This window comes from Plectropomus leopardus, chromosome 18, assembly GCF_008729295.1.
Source record: "Plectropomus leopardus isolate mb chromosome 18, YSFRI_Pleo_2.0, whole genome shotgun sequence".
Taxonomy (NCBI): domain Eukaryota; kingdom Metazoa; phylum Chordata; class Actinopteri; order Perciformes; family Serranidae; genus Plectropomus; species Plectropomus leopardus.
The window spans coordinates 3,484,239-3,508,821 of NC_056480.1; the positions used below are offsets into that span (position 1 = coordinate 3,484,239).

The following is a 24,583-nucleotide window of genomic DNA, read 5'->3' on the forward strand; positions in this document are numbered from 1 at the left end:
TTCTGCATCCATCCCGCTCTCCTCCTCCTCTCAGATCACAATAAGCCGAGGTGAGGAGTGTGTGCTGGAGGACAACTCTCAGAGGACCAAGTGGAAGGTGATCAGTACGACCGGGAATGAGGCCATGGTCCCCTCGGTGTGTTTCACCGTCCCTCCTCCGAACCAGGAGGCCATGGACACAGCCAGCAGGTGAGACACAAACATGAGACTTAATGTGGAGCGCAATTAGTGTTGTTGTGAAAGTAAACAACTGAACCTACTAAACCAAATTTTTTTAATTACAATATAGCGCTATACTGTACAGACAGATATATGTAATTTGATAATACGGAGAAATTATCTTTTTAACATCATATAATACAATAATAATATATTTCAATAAATGTAATGTGATGATGGAGAGATGGGATGGTGGAAAGATGGAAAAATGCGAATTTGCTTTGCCACTGAAAGCAGATGTTGTCTTCTCTCCCCTTCGCTCTCACTGATTTAAAGTTCATATGAGCAGTATATTCGCCAGTGTTCATTTTCCGCATGTGTGACCATGCACTGTTGATGTTTGTAAAGTCACTGATATATTGTGGATGTTTTTGGTGAGCGGCTGGTGTCCATATTCTCACATGTAAGAAAATGGGAAGTAAAATGGAACTGGAGAGTATGAATTTTCATTCCTTGACGTACACATTAACTACAAAAATACAGGTTTGTAATTTCAAAAGTGAGAATTGACAATAAATTTTCCTATTTTTCTAAAATATATGTGAACAGAAACAAAACCTAAAATTTTCAGAGTTCCATTCAATATTTTAGAATAGTTTACGAAAATGTCTTAATGTATTGGTACAGTAGATAAGTAGTAGTAATGATAAATAATATATAGTATGGTGGTATTTTGCCAGTAGTTTGTATTTGTAAAGTCACTTTTTCTAAATAGTTGACACCTCATTTCAGAATCAAAACTCTGACTTAACACTTTTCTGCGTGTTTACAGGGCGGAGCAGCTGTACCAGAAGGTCATGTCTCTATGGCATCAGCTGCACGTGAACATGAAGAGTGTTGTGTCCTGGCACTACCTGCTCAAAGACATCAGGACGGTCTCTGGATGGGACCTGGACACTGTGAGACCCTTATTTTTGTCTGTTGTCTTTCCTCCTCTTCTTCTCTGCTCTGTCTCTGTCCTCTGCTGCTATGTCTCTGACCTTGTCCCCTTTGTGTCTCACCTGTCAGGTTCGCTGTCAGTCTCCGTCAGAGAGGCAGCAGGTTCTGGATCACCTGGAGTCCCAGTTGACTGACTTCCTGTCTGACAGCAAAGAGAGCTCCTTCTTCACACCGGGTGAAAGACGGGAGCTGGAGAAGGACGTTCAGCAAGCCCAGCAGCACTGCCAAGACCTGCTGCTCAACATGAAGACCGGTGAGACAAATATGCCCTCATGGACGCACACACACACACACACACCTCCTAAACACTTAGATCGGCAACTAAATTTACCACCTGGTGATACCAAATTGTGAACTTATTTGTGTCAGGCAGATGAATCTCCAAGGTTCACTAGCAACTTTTTGAGAAAGTAGTTTTATCAAACAGGGCAGCATTCAGAACTTTGCAGTCTCAATCTGTATATAGAAACAACACATTTTCATGAGAAGATCAGTTTGTCACCTCTGAACACTGAGTTTAAAAGTGAGTAGTTACAGTGTTCATGCCAAAAGTAACTCTTCCTTCCTCATTTCTGTCTTCTTTCTCTCTGCAGTGGAGAAGGACGAGTCGGTCTCTCGGTCGTACCTGTCGGAGCTGCAGAACATCACCCTTCGTCTTAATGACGCAGAGAAGAGACTGATGAGGGGAATCGAGACTCCGCTCTCCAGCCGGCGTTCAGGTGACAGTGCTGACAACACTGTCCCGATAGCAGAGCAAGAGGTCAGTCTGAGCCCCATCTGCTGGTTGCAACAGGCAATAACACATTTTAATTAAGTTAATATTGAGCTTTATCAGTTAAGGTTTCTTTAAAAACATGTTTTGAATATTGACTAGAGAGTTTAAAATGTTTTTTTGGGATAAAAAGGAAACTATAAAGTTGTCATGAAAAGAAGTGGCACCACAAGTAGAGGGTATTAGTTTTTCAGTGACAGGAAATGAATCACCCTGATTTTATAAAAAACACATGTAAGTCTGTTGTTAGACCAACTGGCAATCTTACTTTTTTGAATTATAGTTTGGTCATCAGAGCATCACTTGGCCGAACCCTCCGCCCCCCTCATTTTTTACTCCATTTTTACGGCTTACCTAAAATCACATCCTTTTCCAGAAGCTGCAGTCGGAGTTGGACGCCCTGCGCTCCAGTTTGGGTGACGTTTCTCGGCGCTGTGTCACTTTCTTCGAGGAGAAGCCGTCATCCTCCAGCGTTCCCGTCCTCCGGGCTGAACTCAATCAGGCCGTGGAGAAGACAGACAAACTGCACAACCTCTCGTCCGTCTACTTAGAAAAGTCAGTGAGCTTTTTACCTCTTTTTTTATTGGTAAACTCTGAAATATAAGTGAATGTTTTACTTACAAAACGTCTTTACCTCCCAAGGTTAAAAACAGTAGACATCCTGATGCGCAGCCTGGATGAAGCGGAGAGCGTGGTCAGGAAAAACGAGAGCAGACTAAGTGAAGAGGACATCGTTCCGGCCGACACGACAGCCATTCAGAACCTCAGAGATCAACTAGGGGTAAAGGACACTTTGTCACATAAACTCATGCTTCATGTTGTGAAACTATTTATCTCAAACCTTTGTTCTGCATCTTCTACATTTGATCTCTCTTCAGAAGTGGCAAACCGAGCTCATCGAGCACGAGGGCATCTTCCAGTCTCTGCAGTCGGAGGTTGGTAAAGCCAAAGAGGCGGGATCTCAGCTCAGCAGGCTCCACCCAGATCGCAGCCCCGAGCTGGAACGCTACCAGGAGAAAGCCAATCAGATGACAGAGAGGTGGACCGGAGTCAAGAGACAGATGGAGACACGGTGAGCAGGATGGGGGAAACTTAGATAAACTTTTGAGGGAGTGTAGCTTAAAAACACGTACTGGGAATCCCTTCTGGAAGCGAGGCGTAAGTGTGATGTGAGCTGCACGTAATAAGTTTTTTATCCAATCAACTCTGACTCTGTCTGTTGAATGATCTGACAGTCTTTCCGTGTTTTATTGCAGACGAACGGAACTGGATGCTCTGGGCTCGGCCCTGCAGCAGTACAGAGACGGTCATTCTGCTCTGATCAAATGGATCGAAGAGACGACAGAAAGACAAGAAAACACACAACCAGGACAGACGGACAGCAAAGCGCTGTCTGAACAACTGGCCCAGCAGACGGTTAGTAACACTAGTGTCATTGATTTTGATCAGTAGATTATTATCACTGAATGGATGGTTACTTGGAAGGGCAATAATAAAGTGCTGCAGAGGCTCAGGAATGATTGCGTCCATTTGTGATAGAAATGTTGGTTTGCATCAATATTCTGTAAAAGGAAAATAAGAGAAAAACAAAATGACACCTATACATTTTATCTGATACATTTGTATGAATGATATGTCATATTTTTGGCTGATTCTCTTCTTTAGGCATTAGTAGCTGAGATTGAACAGAACCAGACCAAATTAGACGAGTGCCAGACTCACTCCAAACAGTACTGCACCTCAGTGAAGGTAAGACACTGTTTCTGTTTTTATATACAGTGTGTCAAATATGTGAAACTGTTTTGAATGTTTTTACATTTAAGTTAGTGTGATGCTGTTTCACTATGTTTGCCCATAATATGTTAGTCACTGCATTGTGTTGTACTGCAATCAATCAAGAATACATGATAAATGCCTCTGATAAATGTCAGTTTACAAACCAGTATGACATTTTCCAGAATACTTTCCAGTATTAAGATTGCACAAGTCTGATATTTTACTCACTTGTGTCCGACCATGACTGTTCTGTGCAGGATTACGAGCTGCAGCTGATGACCTACAGAGCCTTTGTAGAATCTACACACAAATCACCAGTCAAGAGGAGGAGGATGCACTCTTCGTCTGACGCCATCACTCAGGAGGTAACGATAGAGTCGGGTTTACTCTTTTGATTATCTACGACATGCACTTCATCATTGAAGTCTTGTAATTGTTTCTGGGTTTATTTCTACAGTTTATGGACTTGCGCACACGATACACAGCCTTGGTTACTTTGACAACCCAACATGTAAAATACATCAGTGATGCTCTGAGAAGACTAGAAGAAGAAGAGGTGAGACTTGGTTTTACTTTCATTCGCGTGCTTGAAATTTGAATTTGTGGCTAGTTTTCATCACTGTACCGTCAGTGAGAATAATTTCTGTATATTTGACTTTCAGAAAAAAAAAAAATTTTATTGATAAATAATTGCTCAAATAGGTTAAAAAAATTCATATTTATCTGTGTATCTTTGCAGAAAGAGGTGGAGGAAGAGAAGCAGGCCAGAGTGGGGCAGGTGTCAGACCTGCTGGGCTGGGTCAAAGGGCTCCAGGGACGGACTGGTGGCCCAAACGCTGAGTCTTCACTTGCTGCTCAACAGGTACAATAGAAATCTAATATCTTTTGTTCACAGCACAGCAAGGTTGCACAATTAATTAAATTTTAATCTTGATCACAATTTTGGCTTTCCACAATTAAATGAACACAATCAGCTACATAAAAACACTTGGTCATAATTGTGCAGCTCTATACTAAAGACAAGTTACCTTTGAGAAAGGCATTTTTAATCAAAGTAGTTTATAGTAATAGACTGGGCTGCTTGTTCTGTGCAGCTCACATCTCATATTATGTGTGTAAATATATGTAAAAGTATTATGATTCCTCAGAAATTACATGACTTTCCTGTTTAATTCAATCATTGAACTGGTAGCTGACGGTGGTTTTGGTGTACTGAGCTCATCATGCATGTGTGTTCCTCTGAAGGCCATCAGTGAACAGCTGGCAGCAAAGAAAGATGAAGTGGCTGAAGCCATCCGGAGCACTCAGGTCTTCCTGCTGTCAAAACAAGCCAGCAAGTAAGTTTACATCACATGCAGGGACACACACGTTGCACATACTTCCCAAACATGCTCATTACACATACTTTAAGAGGTTTTTTCCAGTTTGGGAATGTTGGTAAATTGGATGAAACTTTGAGGAAAGGTGTGGAACATCAACGGACTGTTTCAGATAGAAAGCTGTGCAGTAATATGCATTTACCACAATATATTTTTGAGCTTGTTGAACTTTTTTTCTGATGTTCTTTTTTTCTATGGTTATTCTGTGATGCAAATTATTCACACTTTTTGGGGAAAAAATAACTTCTCACTCAAGATCTCACACAATACTCTTGCTAGGCATCACAACGTATTGATTATACTAACATTTCGGTCCCCACATACATTTTGTCAAGACCTTAATCAATAAATTGTGATGCTAAGCAAGATCAGAGTGTACGAGCTTCTTTTTCAAGATATTTTCCAACACGCCTGCATGAAACCCATGCATTTTCGGGTCTGGAAATATCCCCAACCTAAAAACCATTGAAAATGTATCAAACCCACTGTAGAAAAACTACATAACATCATTACTCAGACACTTTAAACACTCACCTGCTCTAACCCTCTCCCCTGTGTCCTCTCCAGATTATCCCCAGAAGAGCGTGCTCATGTTGAGGCTCAGCTGGACCAGCTGACAGCCACCTACAATCAGCTGTGTGACAGTTCCACCCAGCAGCTGCAGCAGCTGGAGCAGCAACTGGCCAAAGAGGAGGAGAGAAAGGTAGATTGGTTGGAGGGAGGGACGGAGACGAAGAGGGGCTGCTGCAGATTTGCGACAAAAATGTACTTTGCAAGCTTGTCAAAATGTAATTGTGAAAATGTCGCTTTGAATACGCTTGCGAGCTAAATGTGAGTTCACGTGTGGGCCAGCAAAGAGCGCGTGTGTTGTGCTGCATGTTGTGTGTTCACGGAGTGTGCATTTTTGACAAAAATCACCACCATTCACGACGATTCTCACTCAATGACTTGGTTTGGTTTAACAACATCACAGACCCTTTTCAGACGTGTCTTATGATCTAAAAATATGATTTTCTATTTTTGGCACCTCAGTTTGGCCTCCTTCTTTGTTATTCAAGAAGAAGTTACAAACAACAGAATAATTTGAGAGTCTAAAATATGCTGCTGTCTTTGTCATAAAATGTGTGCAGCCCACTTTTTAGTGAAAGTGTGGGCACAGAAGGATGACACTGTCTGAATTGGGCCTTAGCATGAAGTGATCAACTTTCACATTCTCATAAAAGCCTGCGGTCATTTCATTAACGATCCCCACCCTAGTTATGTCACCTTCATCATCATCATTGTCACCAGAAAACACATCTGCTGAACTGCTAACATGGTTAATCCATGGCCTTAGTGGTGCCGCACTAGAGCAGCGCTGCCCAAGTCATGTTAGCATTTAGCAGTGCTTTATGTAGATCAATAATTAGAAACATTCAGTTACAAAATAGATGCACCTTCAGAGCTCACCGTCATTTCTGTTGCTAGAAAATGTTATCATGCTACCTTTTTTTATGTCGTGGTAAAATAATGCCACTGCATAAAGTCAACACATTACATTTCTATTTTTTTTCACTACCATGTATACATGTACAGTCGACAAGTCACATGTTTACAGTCAGCTCTCACTTGGTCAAAAAATTGCTACTCTCCTGGCACATGCAGTACAGTGCATTGTAGGCTTGGGTGGTACCTAATTTTCCAACCCTTCATACCTTCCTGACATTTTACCTGGGTATGACACATGACATATTTTTGTAAAATAAAACAAAACAATGAAAAAAAGTAGGGCTGCCCCATGAAAGTTTGACATTAAATCTGGTAGACCCCTCAGTCAATTGAGATTGCTTCAAGTTGAGCTTTTTTTGCTTCTCGTCAGAGTGCTGTGCACTGTACTTCTGGGGACTTTTGGTCCCCATTTTTGCTGTAGCGTGAGTGCTCTTGACTTTCACACTACTTTTTGGTGCAGACAGTTGCGGACACAACACAGCAGCAAGGAGGAGGTTTGCAGAAAAAAATGTTGCACATTTGTGATCTATCGTTAGCGCAGTTAGCTTGTTAACTTTATTGTGTGAATACTGCTGTCACACTGAACGGCCTGTTGAACCTGTTTAAACTTCAAAACTTTATAAGAAAACCTTATCCCCACCACTTGCAGTCACCATCTTTCTCAGCTCAGCTGGCTGTTTCACGAGTAGAGACTGACCTCTTGTGGTGCGTGCTGTGCACTACATCCCCTTAATACAGCATCTCTGTTACAGTTTTATAGAGAGAAGTGTCTGTACTTTTGACAGTATTGGAAATCATCATCAGTCACTTTTGTACTGTAATACCTTGATACCACCCAATCCTCGGGCACTGATCAGCAAAGGATTGAATGTGTGTGTGAATTTCAGGTTTCAAGGGATCCTTGATTATAATTTTAATGCATTGACAGCTAATATGTGAATGTTGTATGTTTTTACAGTGAACTTTTATGTGACTAGAAAAATACTGAAACATAGAAAAGTCACTTTGAGAGGTTTAGAGTGTAAGTGCACCAGAGGCCAGCTATGCAAAAAAAACACTTCACCATTTGAGCATGTTGTGTCCAGATCACAAGTGTGTGTGTGTGAATGAGAATTTTTGTGTCTGTTCTAATGCATACTATTAATGTGTGAACTTTAAACCAGCATTTTGCTTGAAAACCACTAACAGCAGCCAAAGGAGAATTGTGGACATCTGAGCTCTGAGCCAAGGATCAGAATGAGGGATGAAAAAAAAAACAGGACATTAATAAACATACTCAATCTGCAGATCAGTTTAGTTTACGTTTCAGTAAGTTTAGGTGGACATCATATTGTGTTTCACAAGACAGAATCAATCAACCGTCAGTGCTTTGCCAGTGATAAAGAGTGATTACAATCCTTTGATTCATGGTTTATTTGCAGGACAATAATCTGCAATTTATCATGACATTTTATCAAATACATTCAGCCCGCCCCTTGTCCGTTTCTGTCATAGTTAATTTTCTAAGTTTGAAATTTAAAGGTCAATGGGACTAATTAGTGTCAGGTCAGTGTTAGAAGTCAGAATGAAGAGTGGCATGCAGAATGCTAACAACCAGCTTTCACCTGTCGCGCCTCGCTCTGCCGAGTCATAAGCTGGCCCAATAGTGTGTGTGCCACGGGACGAGCCCGTACGGTAAGTAGCGCTCGCTTTCTCTCTTACCGTTGCCTGTAAGTTTTTTCTCACTAGAAATTTTATTCTCCACTTTTCTGAATACTTCTGTGTTCTTTTGGACCTTTTCTTACCTTTATCTAAGTCTTTCTCTGCATTTTGTGTTACTAGTTGCTGTCTTGCATGCTTAGTGCTTGTTTTAGAATAGTAGTGGTAAGTAAGCTCTTTTTAATATCAAAGAAATGTAGAAATATGAAAAAGAAACAATCAAATTCATAACATGTTACAATAAGTAACATGTCAACAAAAAACCTTTTTTTTTTAACTTAAATTCATTATGATATTTTTTGTGGCTAAGACTGTGGGTTCTTCTTTTTCTGATTCTACCATCTTATTCTGCCCATAATATGCTGTAACAGTTTGACATGATAACATAGTAACATAATACATTTACTGGCTTAACCACATTGATTTTTAATTTTGCCTGAATGAATGTCAACTGGGATTATGTTTTCTTGTTTTTCTAGAACCAAATTGCCATTGCTGGAGTCATTGATCTGGGAACAGTGGAAACATTCCCAGTATTCCAAGCAGCCCAACGTGGTCTTATTGACCAAGACACCTGCCATGTGCTACTGGAGGTCCAGCTCATTATGGGTGGGCTCCTCCAGCCTGACTCCCCTGTCAATCTTTCACTGGAACAAGGTCTAGCTCAAGGCCTGATTGACATCCATACCAGACAGTCCCTTTCTGAGCTGGAGAGCGCCTTGCTTTTGGTGGAAAATACTACAGATGACCAACAACAAAATGTGTTACCAGTAGCTATGGCCATGGAGTTTGGGCTCATCAGAGAGGAGGTTGGACTTCGCATTTTAGAGCTCCAGATGAACACTGGAGGCCTGAGAAACTCAGCGGAAGAACTTATGAGTTTGGAGCAAGCAGACGACAAGAAACTTTTGACTCCCAGAATCATCACCAAACTTCAGTCCAGGCAGCAACATAGAGAGCTGATTGATCCAAACACAGCTGAAAAATTAAACCTGTATGAGCTGCAGCAGCGCTGTGTCCTCAACGATGACTCAGGTCTCCTCTTACCGGTCAAACAGCAACCTGGAGGAACTGTCTGTCTGAAGTCTGGAAGAAAAGTTGGCATCTTCCGTGCAGTCCAGGAAGGCCTGATCGATCGAAAAGTTACTGTACGACTTCTTGAAGCTCAGCTCTTTGCCGGTGGTATTGCAGACCCACGTTCTGGCCACCGCCTGACAATTGATGAGGCTGTTCGTCACGGGCTCATGGACCAGGATCTGGCTTGTGCCATGTTAGCACGACAGCTGCAAAATGGGGGAATTCTAGACCCTTTCAGCGGGGAACGCCTTGATTTGGAAGAGAGCATTTGCAGGGATCTTCTATCTCCACGTTTGGCTCTGTTGGTCCTTGAGTCCCTTTGGACTTTCATGGGAATAATCTGGCCTGAATCTGGAGAGGTCCTGCCAATTGTTGAGGCTCTCCAGCAAGGAGTGATCTCAGGAGAGCTATCAAGGAACATCTTAAGACAGCGACATGCCGTTGGGGCTCTGTACAATCCAGAAACTTTCCAAGTGCTTCCCTTGAACCAGGCTGCCGAAGTGGCCCTTGATCCCAGTGTAGTCAGTCTTCTCAAGGACATTCACATCCCAGATGTTCTCCCTAACATGAACCAGTCAGGGACCCCATCTCTAAACCGCTTGAGCTGGGGTTCCTCCAGCTCCTCTCCACCTCCATCCTCTCCGCCGCCTTCATCATCTCCATCAGGCCTTGTCTGGGACCCTACACCACATGAAATCAGTCCTGAAGAACAAGCAAAACACAAGCTGCTGTTTCACCTCATGACTCACAGCTATGTGGATGCTCATTCTGGAAAACGCCTGGTGTTGCTTGACCCTGAGTTGGTGAAGTTGGTCAAAGCTACTAAACTGGTTGCTGGAGACTTTGTTTATGGAAGTGAGGTTGAGCCACAAAGCTCTTTGACCGCAGATCAGCAGAGGGAGGTCCAAATGGTAAAAGAATTCAGTTTGGAGGTAGAAAGTTCCAGTGTAGTCGCACCAAGCAAAGAACGAGAGATTAATGGTACAGGCAGTACAGGAGAAAAGTATGATGAAGGAAATGACAACAAATTGCTGCACAAACCATCAGTAGCAGTTCCAGATATTGGTTCAGTCAATCTTGAAAGTTTTATGGCTTCAGATAAAACTCTTGAAGAGGAATTAACAAAAGGCCCAGATGAGCAGGTAGTTCCTCAATCCAAACCCAGAGATATTGGTGGTCAGCAGACTAAAAGTATAACCACACCAGTAGATAGAAAAACAGCTATGGCCCCACTCAAAACTTTGAAAGAACCCATCCCAATGGGAGCAAAAGCAGATGAAGATGTTAAATCAGCGCAGTCTCTGCTCATCTCTGATAAAACTACTTTGGATAATGGTGATCAGGACACCAAAAGTACAACCACAATAGCAGACATAAAAACAGCTACAGTCTCAGTCAAAACTCTAAAAGAACCCATCTCACAAGGAGCAAAAGCAAATGAAGATGTTATAGTAACACCGTCTGATGATAGAAAAGATATAAAGCATTCCCGGAAAGAAACAGAAAACATCAAACCAAAGGTGCCAATAACAGAGACTGACTCAGCACATGCTAAACCTCACACGGATACCCTTGAATCAGCACTGGAGAAGAAAGGGGAGGATGCTGAATTGGCAAAGTTAGTCCTAGAGCTCAAACAGGGAGGTCTGATGACAGAGGAAGGGGAAAAGCTGCTCCCAGATGAGGCCGTAGCTCAAGGTGTCCTTCCAGGTCACACAGCCGTTAAATTAATGGCCCAGGCAGGTTTGTTTGGGGGTTTCTTGGATGCCAGCAGCGGTGAGTCACTTAGCATGGAGGATGTCATGCAGGAGGGTTTACTAGATGAAGATGTAATGTGGAGTGTCCTGAATTCGGATAAAACTCTTTCAGGGATTGTGGATGTAGAGAAAAAGCAGATCTGTGGGGTAAGGGAGGCAGCTCAGGCAGGTTTAATCGACCCCAGCACCGCTGCTCGACTTTTAGAAGCCCAGGTGGCATCTGGGGGGATTGTTGACCTACGTAGGGATAAAAAAGTCTCAGTCACTTTAGCAGCAAACCTGGGTCTGATTGAGGAGGAGCAAAGAGGTGAACTGGTAGCACTAGAGAAGGCATACAAAGGAAAGAATACAGATGCACCAACAGCCCTCACTAAAGCCAGTTTACAGCTACAGATGGAAGGTGTAATCGACCCAGAGTCCAAGTCTCCGGTTCCTCTGGAACAAGCAATTCAGAAAGGTTTTATCAAATCTGAGGAGGCTTATCAGGTGTTGGCTAAGCAGGTGGCTGAAGGTGGTATAATCCATCATGCTTCAGGGCTGAGGCTGTCAGTTGCTGATGCTGTAGAAAGAGGACTAATTGATCGCTCCATTGCCCTTGGGTTGGAGGAACTAGAGTGGGTCTACCAAGGAAAAGTCAGCCCCTCATCCAACCCAGAAGCAGCTGTTTTACAGGCATCTACAGGAGCCATTTTAGAACCTGAATCTGGATGTAAACTGACATTGACAGAGGCCGTTTCTAAGGGTCTTTTGGATGAGAATATTGCAAGCGAAGCTATGGCTTCTTCTACTGTAATACAAGGTGTGCTTGACCCTGAAACTGCACGCATTGTGCCCTATTCAGAGCTCGTAAGCCAGGGTAAGATAGATATTGAAACAGGCAAACGCTTCTTGGAGGTGAAACCGTTCAGAGGAGTTCCTTATGAGCAAACAAGAGACACATTGACCCTTCCTGAGGCAGTTGCATTAAAGCAAGTTGACCCAGTTCCGGCGTTGCGGTTGCTTCAAAGTCAAGCAGACAGTGGAGGGATCATTGACATCAGCACAGGAGAAAGACTACCGCTACCTGAAGCCTGTGACAGAGGTTTAGTTGAAGACAGTATGGTCAGGGTAATAACTACCAACCAGTTTTTGAAAGGAGGCTTAGTTGATCCTGCCACTGGACAACGTGTCTCCAGTCTCAATGATGCGATTTCAAAAGGACTGATCTCCTATGACGTAGCTTCAGAGATTCAGGAGAAATTGTCCTTTGTGGAGACGGAGAGTGATGAAGGCAGCGCTACACCTGTTGCCTCATCAAATGGTACATACATGTCTGCTGTTATAATGTCGGTTACAAGCTCAGACAGTCCAGCAAACTGGTCAGACTTAAGCACTGAGGGGCCCTCAAGATCTCCACTATCAATGAAAGGTTTAGGCATTAAACAGGACGATGGAAAGACATCAACATCTGTTGTATCAGATCAGTCACTGTTGTTTGACACTACTACAGAAGAGGACAAAGTAGAAGGACCAGTGTCAGTGGAAGAAAAGGCTTCAATTGAGCCAGATCAATCCATAGACCTGTTGTGTAAGTTTGCTACTAATGTTGAGAAAAAAATTCAAGAAGCCATAGAAGAAATCGTACCACAGACAGACATCAATAAATCAGAGCCTCCCAACCAAAAGCTTGATGAGAGTCAAGGTGTGAGTGAGACTGATGATAAACAGAAGGGGGGTGTTTTCAGAAGTGATATTGTGTATAACGATAACAAAGATACACAGGAAGTGGTCACAAAAAGAGCTACTGTTTTAGAGTCAGATAGGGATCCTGTGAATGTTTTGGAAAAGGAGGGTAGACCCAGTGATGAGAGTACATCAGTGGTTTATGATGTGTCTGAAGATGTGAAACTGAGAGGAATTGCTGCAAAAGGGACAAGAGATGACAGAGGAAGCAAAGACAGCACTGAGGTGTCAAAACTGAGTGAAGAAGAAAAAGATAGAAAGAGTGCTGCGGCAGCAGAGAGAGATGATGTTGTGCATGAGAAGGATAAAGAAGTGAAGAAAGAGAAACCGTTAGAGACTGAGATGAAATCCAGCACTGACGCTGAGAAGACAGATCAGTTATTGACCTCTCCAGCCAAGGAGACAGAAAGCAAAAGCAAGAAAAAGAGGAAGAATAAAAAGAATGGAAAGGGTAAAGAAGATGAGAGAGAAACGCATCCTCCAGAGATAAAACTTCCATCACAAATTGATCAAGCTGATACTCATACTGCAGGGCAGCGTAAAGACACTGATGTAGTCAAAGATGAGCTTGCGTCAGAAAAACTCGAGAAATCACAAATTCATGACCAGGCAGCTTCCACAGAGTCTTCCAGTCAAGCAAGAAAGGCAATGATTGAGAGCACAATTGTGGCAGAAAATTCTGTGGTAAAACAAGAACAGGAAACAGTCCCGGCCACCCTGAAATTCGAAGAACATACTATACTCAAAGATGAGCTTGCATCACAAGACAAATACGAGAAATCACAAATTTCAGATCAGGCACTTTCCGCAGAGTCTCCCAATGCAGAAAGTGAGACAAACATTGATCAGACAATTGAGGCTGAAAGTTACATGGTAAAACAAGGACAGGCAGCAGTTGCAGCCACTTTGAAATCCTCAGAACATACTGCTGATGTAGTCAAAGATGAGCTTGCATCTCAAGACAAATTTGAGAAATCACAAATTTCTGCCCAGGCAGCTTCCTCAGAGTCTCCCAAAGCAGAGAGTGAGACAAAGATTGACAGGACTAGTCAGGCTAAACATTATTTGGTAAAACAAGGACAGGAGGCAGTTCCAGCCCCTCTGAAAATGAAAGAACATACTATCGAGCCAGAGAAAGATGCATCAAAAATTGCATTATCAAAGGATACAGAAACAAGTGAAAAGACAGAGAAGATGAAAAAGGACGGGCAGAAAAAGGAAGTTGAAGAGAAGGTTTCAGTCTCTCAGCAACCAGAAAAACCAGAGAGCACCCAGGAGGTAAAGACAAAGACGGAGCAAGAATTGAAACAAAAATCTAGTCTCCCAGATGAGGAGAAAGCAGCCTTGATACTGAAAGCCAAAGAGAGCATTCTCAAAAAGGTGTTTGAAAAAGGAGTGAGTGAGAAGCAGGCTGCCGAGGAGCTGCAGGCACTGCGCAAGGAGGTGGGGAAGAAGGACAGTTTAAGTACAACAGTAAAGGCACATCTGCCAGCTGAAGCCGATGGAGTGGAGAGTCATGATGGAGTCAAGACAACTAAAGGTTCACCAAAAGAGACAGAGGAAAAGACAAGTGTCAAAGAAGACAAAAAGAAATTGACAATGGTCAAAAAAGACAAAACTGTAGAGAAACCTACTGTGAAGGAGGACGCAGAGACCAAAGTATTGGAGGTTTCTCCAAAGCCAAGAGAGGATAACAAGATATTTGGAAAGGATAACGAACAAAAAGACACTGAGATCACTCCATCAGTCCAGCCTCAAGAAACTCAGCAAAGTAAACGAAGAAAGAAAAATAAGAAGTCCAAGACTTCAAAAGAGGCGGACAAAACAGAGCCTGATACTGAGAAGTTACAGACTGATGAAAAAGTGGATTCTGACATGAAAACTACAAAACCAGATTCAGATGACTCAGCAGAACAGGACAGACGTACTGATGCTCAGTCGGTCAGTGATGTCAGCGGACCATCAGTTGTTGATAAGGCAAATGAAATGGAGACCTCTGAGATTAATGCTAAAGTACCTGAGACCAGTCAACCAAGGCCATCATACATACGTCAGTCTGAACAACCAATTTCTCACATTGAGGAACACAAAGAATTGGCAGAGGCTTCATCTGTTGGGAAAGAAGAATCCTTTTCAGAAACCACAAATACTGACGAATCCAACGACAGCGCTCTCAGGGCTGTCACTTGCAAACCCGACATCCAGCCCACAGCTCCTGGCACTCAAGATAAAAATGCAGGGAAAGGTAAAAAGAAGAAAGGGCGCCAACCACCAGAAGTTGATAGAACCAATGTCCCCGAATCCAAATCTTTACAAGACCAACAGCTTCATCTGGAGTCTCCAGAATCAACACCTTCCCCCTCAGAAGATGCTTCTACTGAGTCTGAATCACACGGAGTCCTCGAGTCCGATACAGCCTCTGAGAGCTGGGGAGAGGGAGAGGATGACGTCAGAGGGAGTCGAGGAATTGTTTCAAACACGACATCCACAACTGGCAAGGTAAGAAGTGGATCGTATGTAAATAATATAATGCCATTGAAAAAAAAAACTGCATTGGGTGGGCAATATGATGATTGTACATGATATATGTTCCGTGCTGGATGTGTAGTATTACCATACTGTGAACTTCAAGTATAAATTATAGGTAATTTTTGACTATGTAGTCAAATTTTTTACCATTTTGACTTGCACTGTTGTTGATATACTGTATATACTGGACAGCTGCTCACAGTGAATAAATCCTCACATTTGATGGACCCACTTTATTCTAACACTATTTTATTTAACTTTCTTAAATAGTACTTTATGTACCTTAATTATAACAGTGCTTTATTTAACCTTATTAGAACAGTACTTTCTTTAACTTTATTATAACAATACTTTATATAAATGTATTGTAATAATACTTTTTGAACTTTGTTATAAGAGTACTTTGACTTTTTTATAACAATACTTAATTTAACTTTATCATAACATTGCTTTATTTAACTTCATTATAACAGTATAACAATATTAACTTAACTTAACGTCAACAATTTGACTTTATTGTAACAGTAGTTTATGTAGTACTTTAGTGTGTAGTAGTCTAGTAACAGGAAATTTCAAAATAATGAGATATATATTCTGGATTGAACCTTAAAAAATATTGTGATATTATTATTATTATTAGAAGTAGTAGTAGTAATGTAGTAGGAGTAGTATTTTATTGCCCAGTTCCACTGCTGCTCACCTTTATACACCTGTTTTATTGTGTTTTTTTGCCACAGTCATCACTGATGCGTCAGGAGTGTTTGGAGCATGACCAGCGAATTGTAGCGCTGGTCTCCATGGTAAGACACATTGAGGTCCGAGTCAAACAGCAGCAGCAGCAGTCAGTTGGCCGCAGCCTCATCGCCTTGGATGACATCATCAGACAGACTGAGGTGAGAGAGATGCATATTTACTTGATAGAGATGAAGTAAAATAATGTGACACCAGCCCATGTCGATGTACCTTGTTTGACACAGTTTTAGTTATGAATTTGGCCTCCAGTGTGACAGAATAAAGCTGATTTTAGGATTAGTCTTTTACCAAACAGCATCAAGAAAACTTTTGTTTTTCTTTTCCTAATCCGTCTCTCAGACCTTGGACCTTGAATTGCGTGACTTGGAGCCAGCGATCAACAAAGAAGTGGAGGCTGCTGAAGAGCTGTTGAAGCCCAAACCCAAAGACGTTCCTCCGCAGCTCCTACTGGCCCTGGAAAAGGATGGGCGGAGCCTGGCTCGAGGGTATGAGGCTGCCAGAGCGCTTTCAGAGGGCATTCTGCAAAGTCTACGAGACCACAGAGACTCATATAAGGTAAAAGAAATGATAAAACCAGACAGGAACATTTTTATTAGATGCTCATTTGTTGTAGAAGTGACGTAGAACCATTATTGTCATTAGAGGAATTTGAAGAGATTTTTTTAGATGTTTAGATGAAGAGATTTTGTTAGAATTTGATGTTTGACCTGAATCACTCTGACATTTCTCTCAGGAGGCAGTAACAGCTGAGCTGAAGTCACTGGGAGCACAGGTGGAGACTCTGCTCTCTTGGTTGCGGGAGACAGAGGCTCAGATGAACAGAGGGATGGCCGGGATGGAAAAAATGGAGACAACAGAGAAAGACGACAATCATGATCAGCTCACAAAGCAGCTGAATCTCTGCAAGGCATGTTTTTCAAACTGAGGAAAAAGGATTGAATATTAGGCCTTTCTGAAGAAGTGTGCATAAATTGAATTTTGATTCAACTTTTTTTACACTTTAAATGCTTCGTCAGTTTATGGATATGGTCAATGCCGGTCTATCGCAACACCCCTACTCTCTCAGATCTCCATGAGTTGATATGTTCTTGTTGGGATTTGTTACCTCAGAGATGGTGTTCATCTCCCAAACTATCCTTATATCTATGGAGGAATAACTCATGTAACCCTTTTCTTTTTCTTTCCTTTAAGGAGCTCCAGTCGTCTCTGATGGCTCGCTCTAATGAGGTCAACAACACGGCCTTCGACATTCAGGTGTTCATCTCAGAGCGAGCTCAGGACCTGGCCCCGGAGCAGAGCAGGCAGCTCCTGGGGCAGCTTCAGCAGCTCCAGAGGGCCTTCCACCTCGCCTCTGGTCATGCCCAGGCCTGGGCCGACGCCCTCTCCGCTCAGAGAGAGCGGGAGGAGGAGCGGCAGCGCAGAGAGAGAGTGAAAGAAGAGGAGAAGGACAGAGAGAGGCAGAGTGCAAGGGAGAGAGAGGTTTGGAAAAACACGATTGGGTCGGACTGGTTTGAAATGCTGCGCTTTTTCTCACTAATATATTTAGATGCAGTTAGCTTTCATATCCTGTATATGACAGCTTTATCTGCCATGCTTTCTCACACAGGATCGTCATAGTTTGATAAACTTGCATTAAACTCATTTAAGACCAGAAACTGGAAATGTAAACAAGCTAACCTCCATCACAGTTTAACTTGTAGTGTCATTATTCACTCAACGGCCACTTTATTAGGTATACATGTACAATCTAATGCAGTCCAATACAACAGCTCTGCCAGAACATCTGTCTTTAACGCTTTGAAACCTGGAGCGCCAACACTTTTTCTGTGCTGCTTTCAGACGCCCTCACAAGTATTTAAACCTTTGAAACCTGAGCAAATTAGTGTGATTTCTTTTACAACCATGGGAAAAATGTATGAATCAGCTTGGCAAGAAATGTGCCACAAATTGCAAGAAATGTATTTACATACATGACAATATTAGGCACATGTCTGCATTCAATGCTGTTTAGTGCATCATTACCATTAAGTACAACTTCAACACTAAAAAATGTTGCTGAAATAACACATCATTGGCATAACAGAAGCAGACATTATGGAAAAACAGTAATACTGACCTGCGTTAGATTAGATAGATATACAGGTGTACCTAATGAAGAGGCCACTGAGTATACATCACCGCAAATTTATTCGCATCATTTCACATCTCACTGCTGCTTTCATTGCAAAAGCTTTGCCACTTGACATGGACAGTATCACCACCTCACTATTACTACACAGGCTTTTATGCAAGCGTGTTTGCTACTTTGCATGTCTCAGTTACGTGTGTATTATTAACCTGTTTGCCTTGCTGTTCCAGATTGCCATTGAAGGAAATCGCTTGTGTCACGGCGGTAAAGGCTAAAGATCTGATAGCAGAAAAGCCACGCTGGCTACAACGCTTTACTGTTTTTCTTCTTGTCTCACCTGAATTCAGAGGAGAAGGAGGAAAAACAGCAAATAAAAAATATATTTGTTTTATTTCTCTCTGTATTGTTTGTTGCTTGATCAACATGTTGATGTGGAGAGACTTTACGTGTGTGTGTCTGCCTGTGTGTGTGTGTGTGTGTGTGTGCGCGTGTGTGTAAGTGTGAACTCTGGACACAAACTGCTCAAAGCTTGGCAAAGTGCACAACAAAGGATTTTGTTTAGGGGCAAATGTGCGCTTATTGTCAGAACTTGTGGTTGGATCAAAAATTCAAAATGTTCACATGACCCAGTTGGATTGTTTATGTTAGACTCACATCAGTGTCAGTTTTCCTCACATTTTCTCTCCTCCTGATTCTTTTTCCTCCTTCTCTCCTCATCTGTTTCTCTCAGGTGGTGCAGCAGCAGAAAGCTGAATGCTCTCAGAAACTAGAAGGCCTTACCATGTGGTTAGCTGGAGCTGCCAGCCTGCTGGCCAGTCAGAAAGGAGGAGCTGAGTCAGGTGACGTGAACGTCTTGCAAGAGAAACAGAAAAGACTAAAGGTAAGAAACTTTTAGATCCACATGAACTGAATAATGAAAACACCCAAATCAAACTCTTTTGCAAGTTTACATTGTGTACACGTACATTTGGCTCACTTTGATTCTATTTATAATCGAAGGCTGCATCCACACTTACACATTTTATGTTTAAAATGCATAACTTTTGCTAAATTAATGCCTAGAATCATCACTACGGCATTTTCAAACCCCATAAATGGAAACCAGTGACAATGCTGATGACCTTAATTTAGTTTAAAAATGCTATTTGGGGGCCTCAAAATTAAAACTTTAGAAACTGGTTCCAAAATGTTATGTTTTGAATATGCCACGCATGTTAATTGGTGGATCCTGTTCGAACAGTGACGTCATGGCCACACTTCCCGCATGCGCATTACGTTTCAGGTAAATAGCCATGCATGAGTAAGAGGACAACAGTCAAAACAATGGCAGACTACAGAGCTGAATTACAATGCAAAACTATCAATCCACCTCTGTGCCTTTATGTGCAGGCGTGTGGTGCTCCAAGCAAAGACAGCTGTGATCTTACTTTTCACCATCTTTATGGTATTTTCTGTACATATTTGAAACATCAGTCACCACAGCTTGTTTGTAACAGGCTGAAGCTGTGCTATGTTAATTCACATTTTCCCCATCACACAAACTATAAAAATAAATAAAATAAATAAGTAACCAACAGCAGAGTAGACTATCTGCTCCCTGTTTACACCTGCAAGCTTATGCCCAATGTTAGTCATGTGTTAGTATAGTCGATACTTAAATGCCTGTGTGTACAGAGATCATTTTCAGTGTTAAACGCCCAAAACATTTTTACGTCTTTGACCAAATCAATTTTCCCTCGCTCTCCAGGAAGCACAGAAGGATCTTCAGACCAAAGAGCAGGGCATCGCTGAGGCAATCCGCTCTGCAGAGGAACTCCTGGCTGATAGAGGAGAAAGTCTGAGCCCAGAGGAGAGGCAGAACCTCCAGGGGGCGCTAACAAGAATGAAGGAGCAGTACAGTGCCCTCAAAGATACAGCAAACACATCATTGTCAGAGCTGGACACAGCCATCAACACCACTCTGCAGCAGAACACACAAAGGGTAAAATAAATAAGTGGTTAAAAATGCACATATTCTTCAAAAGCTGCTTGTCGTTTTTCTCGTATTTATTTTCTTTCCCTCTCCTCTGCTCCAGGCGAAGGCTGAGGAGGAGCTCCAGGAGACAAAAGGCCAGATAGACTCTCTGCTGAACGAGCTTTCCTCCCTTAACCAACCAGGCGGGAGAGGAGCTGGATCAGCAGCGGCCAAAGACGTCACAGACGCATCATTCTCCCAGCCAGAGAGCGCTGTGATGTCACACACAGAGATGCTGCAGGTTTGACTCTCTGCTCTACATGCTGCACATTTTGACTTAAACATCTTGCAACGTTATTAAATTATGACCTTTAATTGTCGCCCCCTCTTCCAGGCGGAGCTCCAGCAGCTTCAGGCTCAGCAGGCTCAGCTTCTCCAGATCACGCAGTCAACTCGCTCCCTTCTGGACCAACCAGACTCCACTGTTCCTCCTGAGGAGAAGCAGCGTCTCCGAGCCGCCTTGGATCAGCTGCAGGCTCAGCACCAGGACAGTCTGCAGAGCTGCCAGGTATAACAATGGATGCTTTTTAGTTTCAGAAATTGTTACATTTTTTTGATTTCTTTCGAAAGCATAAGAGGAAGGCATCTTAGCAAAACATGGTCCAAAAACAAACAATAAAATGACTAATAAATCTTTCCTTTTTTAACAAAAAAGAAATTTAGGTTACATTTTTTTGGAATTGTTGGGACATTTCTCACTTAGTTGGTAATTGCCTTTTCCCCCATATTTTTGATTGAAATCAAACCACTCATTTTTCAAGATGTCATGTAGTATGTTAAAGGCATCTGAACGCCAGGGTTCAGAGGGTTACGCCTAATGTGCTCTGCTCTGTGAAATATGAACCTTTTTCTAAATATAACTTCTTGGTGTTTTTGTCAAAGCTAACTTCTTTACTGCGTCCACTGTGACTATTTCTTCCAGGATCGTCTGAGGAAGTCTGAGGCTCTGAAGGACGAGCTGACAAAGTTCCTCCAAGAACATGGAAGTTTAGGTGCCTGGCTGGAGCAAAACGAACAGGAGCTCCGCTCCCTGGGGGAAGGAGAAACTGATGCACAAGGACTGAAGAACCGACTGGAGGAGCACAGAAAAGTACGCAGTGCACACACAATAATAACATAATGGAAATTACTCTATAAACTGCTCTATGCTGTTAATTCACATCTTTAATGTTTAAATGTAGAGCTACAAATTCACAAAGTCAGACAATCACATAAACAAGTATGAGAGTTTATCAGTTCCATTTAACAGGCTGCAGGTTCTCCACAAGAGGGAGGTGTTCAGTCACGTCAGACCAGTTTTACATAATCTATGATACTTAGAGGAAAGTAAAAGCAGCAGCACCTTAGACCTGCAGAAGAAGAAATGATAATGATGCCTCAGACAACAAAACTTACACTTTGCAGCTTTTAAATGTTGCCAAAAGACTACTAAAGACTACTAAATAGTGTACAGTACTCTTATAATGTTAAGAGTTATTGTCACAAAGTGGCCCCATGCTGCTGCAGTACTGTATGTATGACTGTTTAAATCACACACAAATACTGAACTGCTTAAAAAATCAAGTATATTACTACAGCTTTCACTACTGTTAATCGAAATTTGACTTAAATTTCCACATAAAATTCCAACTGGGAACTCGGAAATTACATCAGAGTGGATTAGATTTCACTTTATCATCAGAAATAATACTGAAATTTGTCTTGCGTCCCAGGACATCAGCGGTTTCTCACAAATACACATAAATACAAAATCACAAACAATATTTAACCAAACAACAAAATCATACAACAAACTCTACAAATCACAGCAGACATTAAGAGTGGATGCAGTGCAATATATTACTTATTGCCTATTACATTCAGTGTTCAGCTCCAGCCATCCTCTGATTAAATAGGTAATTTCACCCTAAATTCTGACTTCCCATGGCAAATTGAATGCACCAACAGTATCAGAATTGCAGAAGACATGACTTCTTTGTCTGTAGCTGGCATACACTGACATGTCTACATCTGCAGGCTCAAATTGAGCTGCTGTTTCTTTTCTTGCCTGTAGTTGGTGAAGGTTGCTCTGTAACTACAGATCTGAAAATGCTGGCCGTAAAATGCTTGCTCTGCAGTTCTGTAGTTGTGTTATTTTGCCTCTGCGTGGTTTCAGGTGCTTTGACGTGAGGTGAATTTGCAGAGAAATGTCACTCACTGCATCTGAGCCCAGCGTAGCTGAGTAAAAACTCATACTGCCCTACTATGCTTTTTTGACCTTTAATTATCCACGGAAGACTGACTTTCCACTCTCAGTTTCCATCCATCCATACACCCCAACATGCCCTGATTTACACTCATAATCACATATTCTCATCAGGGAGCTGCTGAGAAACTCCGCTAAGGCAGATCATTTTCTTCTTAAATGTCCCCTTGAGATCAGTTTTAAAATGTTTTACATCTTTTCCCAGCTACTCTGGAAATTTGAACTCTGGACCTGCTGGTCATGATCATGCTTTCCATTAACACTCATGTGTTTATAAAAATGTAATTTTTCCTTAGACAATATATCTGAATTAATTGTCCCCAGCTGACCTGTAAATGTGTCTGTGTTGCAGCTCGCTGAGGATATAATTTGCCACAAGGCAGACCTGCGATTTGTCTCCATCTCCGGTCAGAAGGTTCTGGACTCTGCTCAAGGAGCTCTGGAACAAGTTGGTGGTTCAGACCCGGCTCTGGACAGCACCAAGCAGCTGGTAACTGACAAACTGCAGGATGCTAACCACAGATACACAACCTTACACACCAAGGTGAGGAAATAATGGAAATTATTATAAATTACACTCACTGAATTTATTTTTACACGTTGTCCTGAATTTACACAAACATTGAAATTCTTTGTCGGCGTGTGCAGTCTACAGAGTTGGGCGGCCGTTTGTCCGGCCTGTTGGAGAGGTACCAGCAGTACCAGGATGAGGTCGTCTCCGTCCACTCTTGGCTCACAACTCAGGAACAGAACCAAAGCATAGCCAAGCCCAGTCTGGAGACAGACCCGCAGAACCTGCAGAACACGCTACGACAAGTACAGGTGAAGCATAAACATCAGCGTAAACAAAACATTAAAGGCAGAAAAAGAGCACAGAATATTAGTATGGAAAAATGTTGTTCATAATCTGGACTCGTCAACAGTCATCTTTCCCAGCCACTAAATCATGATAAGTTCTGACCAAAAAATGTAATGTCATTCAAGAAATCAACATCTGGGGGAAAAAACAGTAAAATGGAAAGTATGTGGTAACCTTGTCTGGGTTTTAAAATTCCATCTCAGCTATAGAGACAATTTTATTTTGACTCTGTGTGTTGTCTGTCCTCAGCTGCTGCAAGACGAGCTGGCAGAGCGTTCGGTGCAGTTGGAGAAGGTGAAGAGAGCAGGAAGAGATCTGGTCAGCACAGACGAGTCTCCTTCCCTGAAAGCTGTTGACATCCTCTGTGCCGCAGGTGACTCACCAAATCTGTCCCACATAGTCTGAACCACAGAGCTCTGTGAATCTAAATGGATGGATGTAAAAAAGAGTGAATTAAAAAGGTCACATTCTTATTTTGCCCTCTTCTGCTGTGCAGATGGTTTAGAGAAGAGGTTTGGCTCCCTCTCGGCATCGGTGTCCGAACGGGCTGAGCAGCTGCAGACAGCTGTGGCCCAGTCGGTCAGCGTCCAGGAGGGCCTGAAGGGTCTGCTGAGCTGGCTGGATAAACTGGCTCTGAATCCTGGACCAGTCGAGCCCACCGCACAGGCTGTACAAGACGCCCTGACACAGAACCAGGTAGGAGCAGACCCCGAAGAAACTGAGGAAGTATTTGATCATCACATCTACAAAACAAAATATTGATAGGATTTTTTAAACCCAATGTCTCCTCTACTTTCCCCAGAAACTTCGCCAGGAGCTGCTGTCCAGGCAGGGCAGCGTGGAGGCAACGAGAGACTCTCTTTCCAGACTCCTTCAGAGCTCCGACGCCTCCACGGCCTCGGGCCTCCAGAGCTCTTTAGATGAACTGACTCAGCGCTATGCTGCAGCACAGGCCAGCCAGGCTGAGAGGGAGGCTGAGCTCAAAGGGCTTCTGCCCAGGCTGGAGAGCTACGAGCGGATGGGGACCGACCTCCAGGTCTTCACCCAGAGCCGACTGAAGGCTCTGAGCCCGGCGGGCCAGCCAGACCGCAGTGTGGATGACTACAGGCAGACCATTGAGGTCAGCAGAGGGGTCAAAGTGTCACAAATAGGTCATTCGCAGTTTGGCCTCATTTGATTTTAAGGCTCTCTAAGACTTTAAGACTTCTTAAAACCTATAAAGGCATCA

General features: G+C 42.6%; 1 protein-coding gene across 1 annotated transcript in view; it reads left to right on the forward strand.

The window, feature by feature from the left end:
* macf1a (microtubule actin crosslinking factor 1a) overlaps positions 1-24,583 on the forward strand; it is a 258,074-nt gene that overhangs the window by 149,160 nt on the left and 84,331 nt on the right. The window contains 29 exon segments of the mRNA XM_042506526.1: positions 35-189; positions 992-1,118; positions 1,228-1,411; positions 1,752-1,918; positions 2,307-2,485; positions 2,573-2,711; positions 2,809-3,002; positions 3,187-3,346; positions 3,596-3,679; positions 3,964-4,071; positions 4,164-4,262; positions 4,446-4,568; positions 4,952-5,043; positions 5,653-5,788; positions 8,751-15,326; positions 16,094-16,249; positions 16,449-16,664; positions 16,843-17,016; positions 17,301-17,588; positions 18,968-19,117; positions 19,985-20,218; positions 20,313-20,492; positions 20,586-20,759; positions 21,174-21,341; positions 22,849-23,040; positions 23,145-23,318; positions 23,605-23,728; positions 23,852-24,051; positions 24,158-24,475. Of these exon segments, the coding sequence (XP_042362460.1) occupies positions 35-189; positions 992-1,118; positions 1,228-1,411; positions 1,752-1,918; positions 2,307-2,485; positions 2,573-2,711; positions 2,809-3,002; positions 3,187-3,346; positions 3,596-3,679; positions 3,964-4,071; positions 4,164-4,262; positions 4,446-4,568; positions 4,952-5,043; positions 5,653-5,788; positions 8,751-15,326; positions 16,094-16,249; positions 16,449-16,664; positions 16,843-17,016; positions 17,301-17,588; positions 18,968-19,117; positions 19,985-20,218; positions 20,313-20,492; positions 20,586-20,759; positions 21,174-21,341; positions 22,849-23,040; positions 23,145-23,318; positions 23,605-23,728; positions 23,852-24,051; positions 24,158-24,475 (11,271 nt within the window).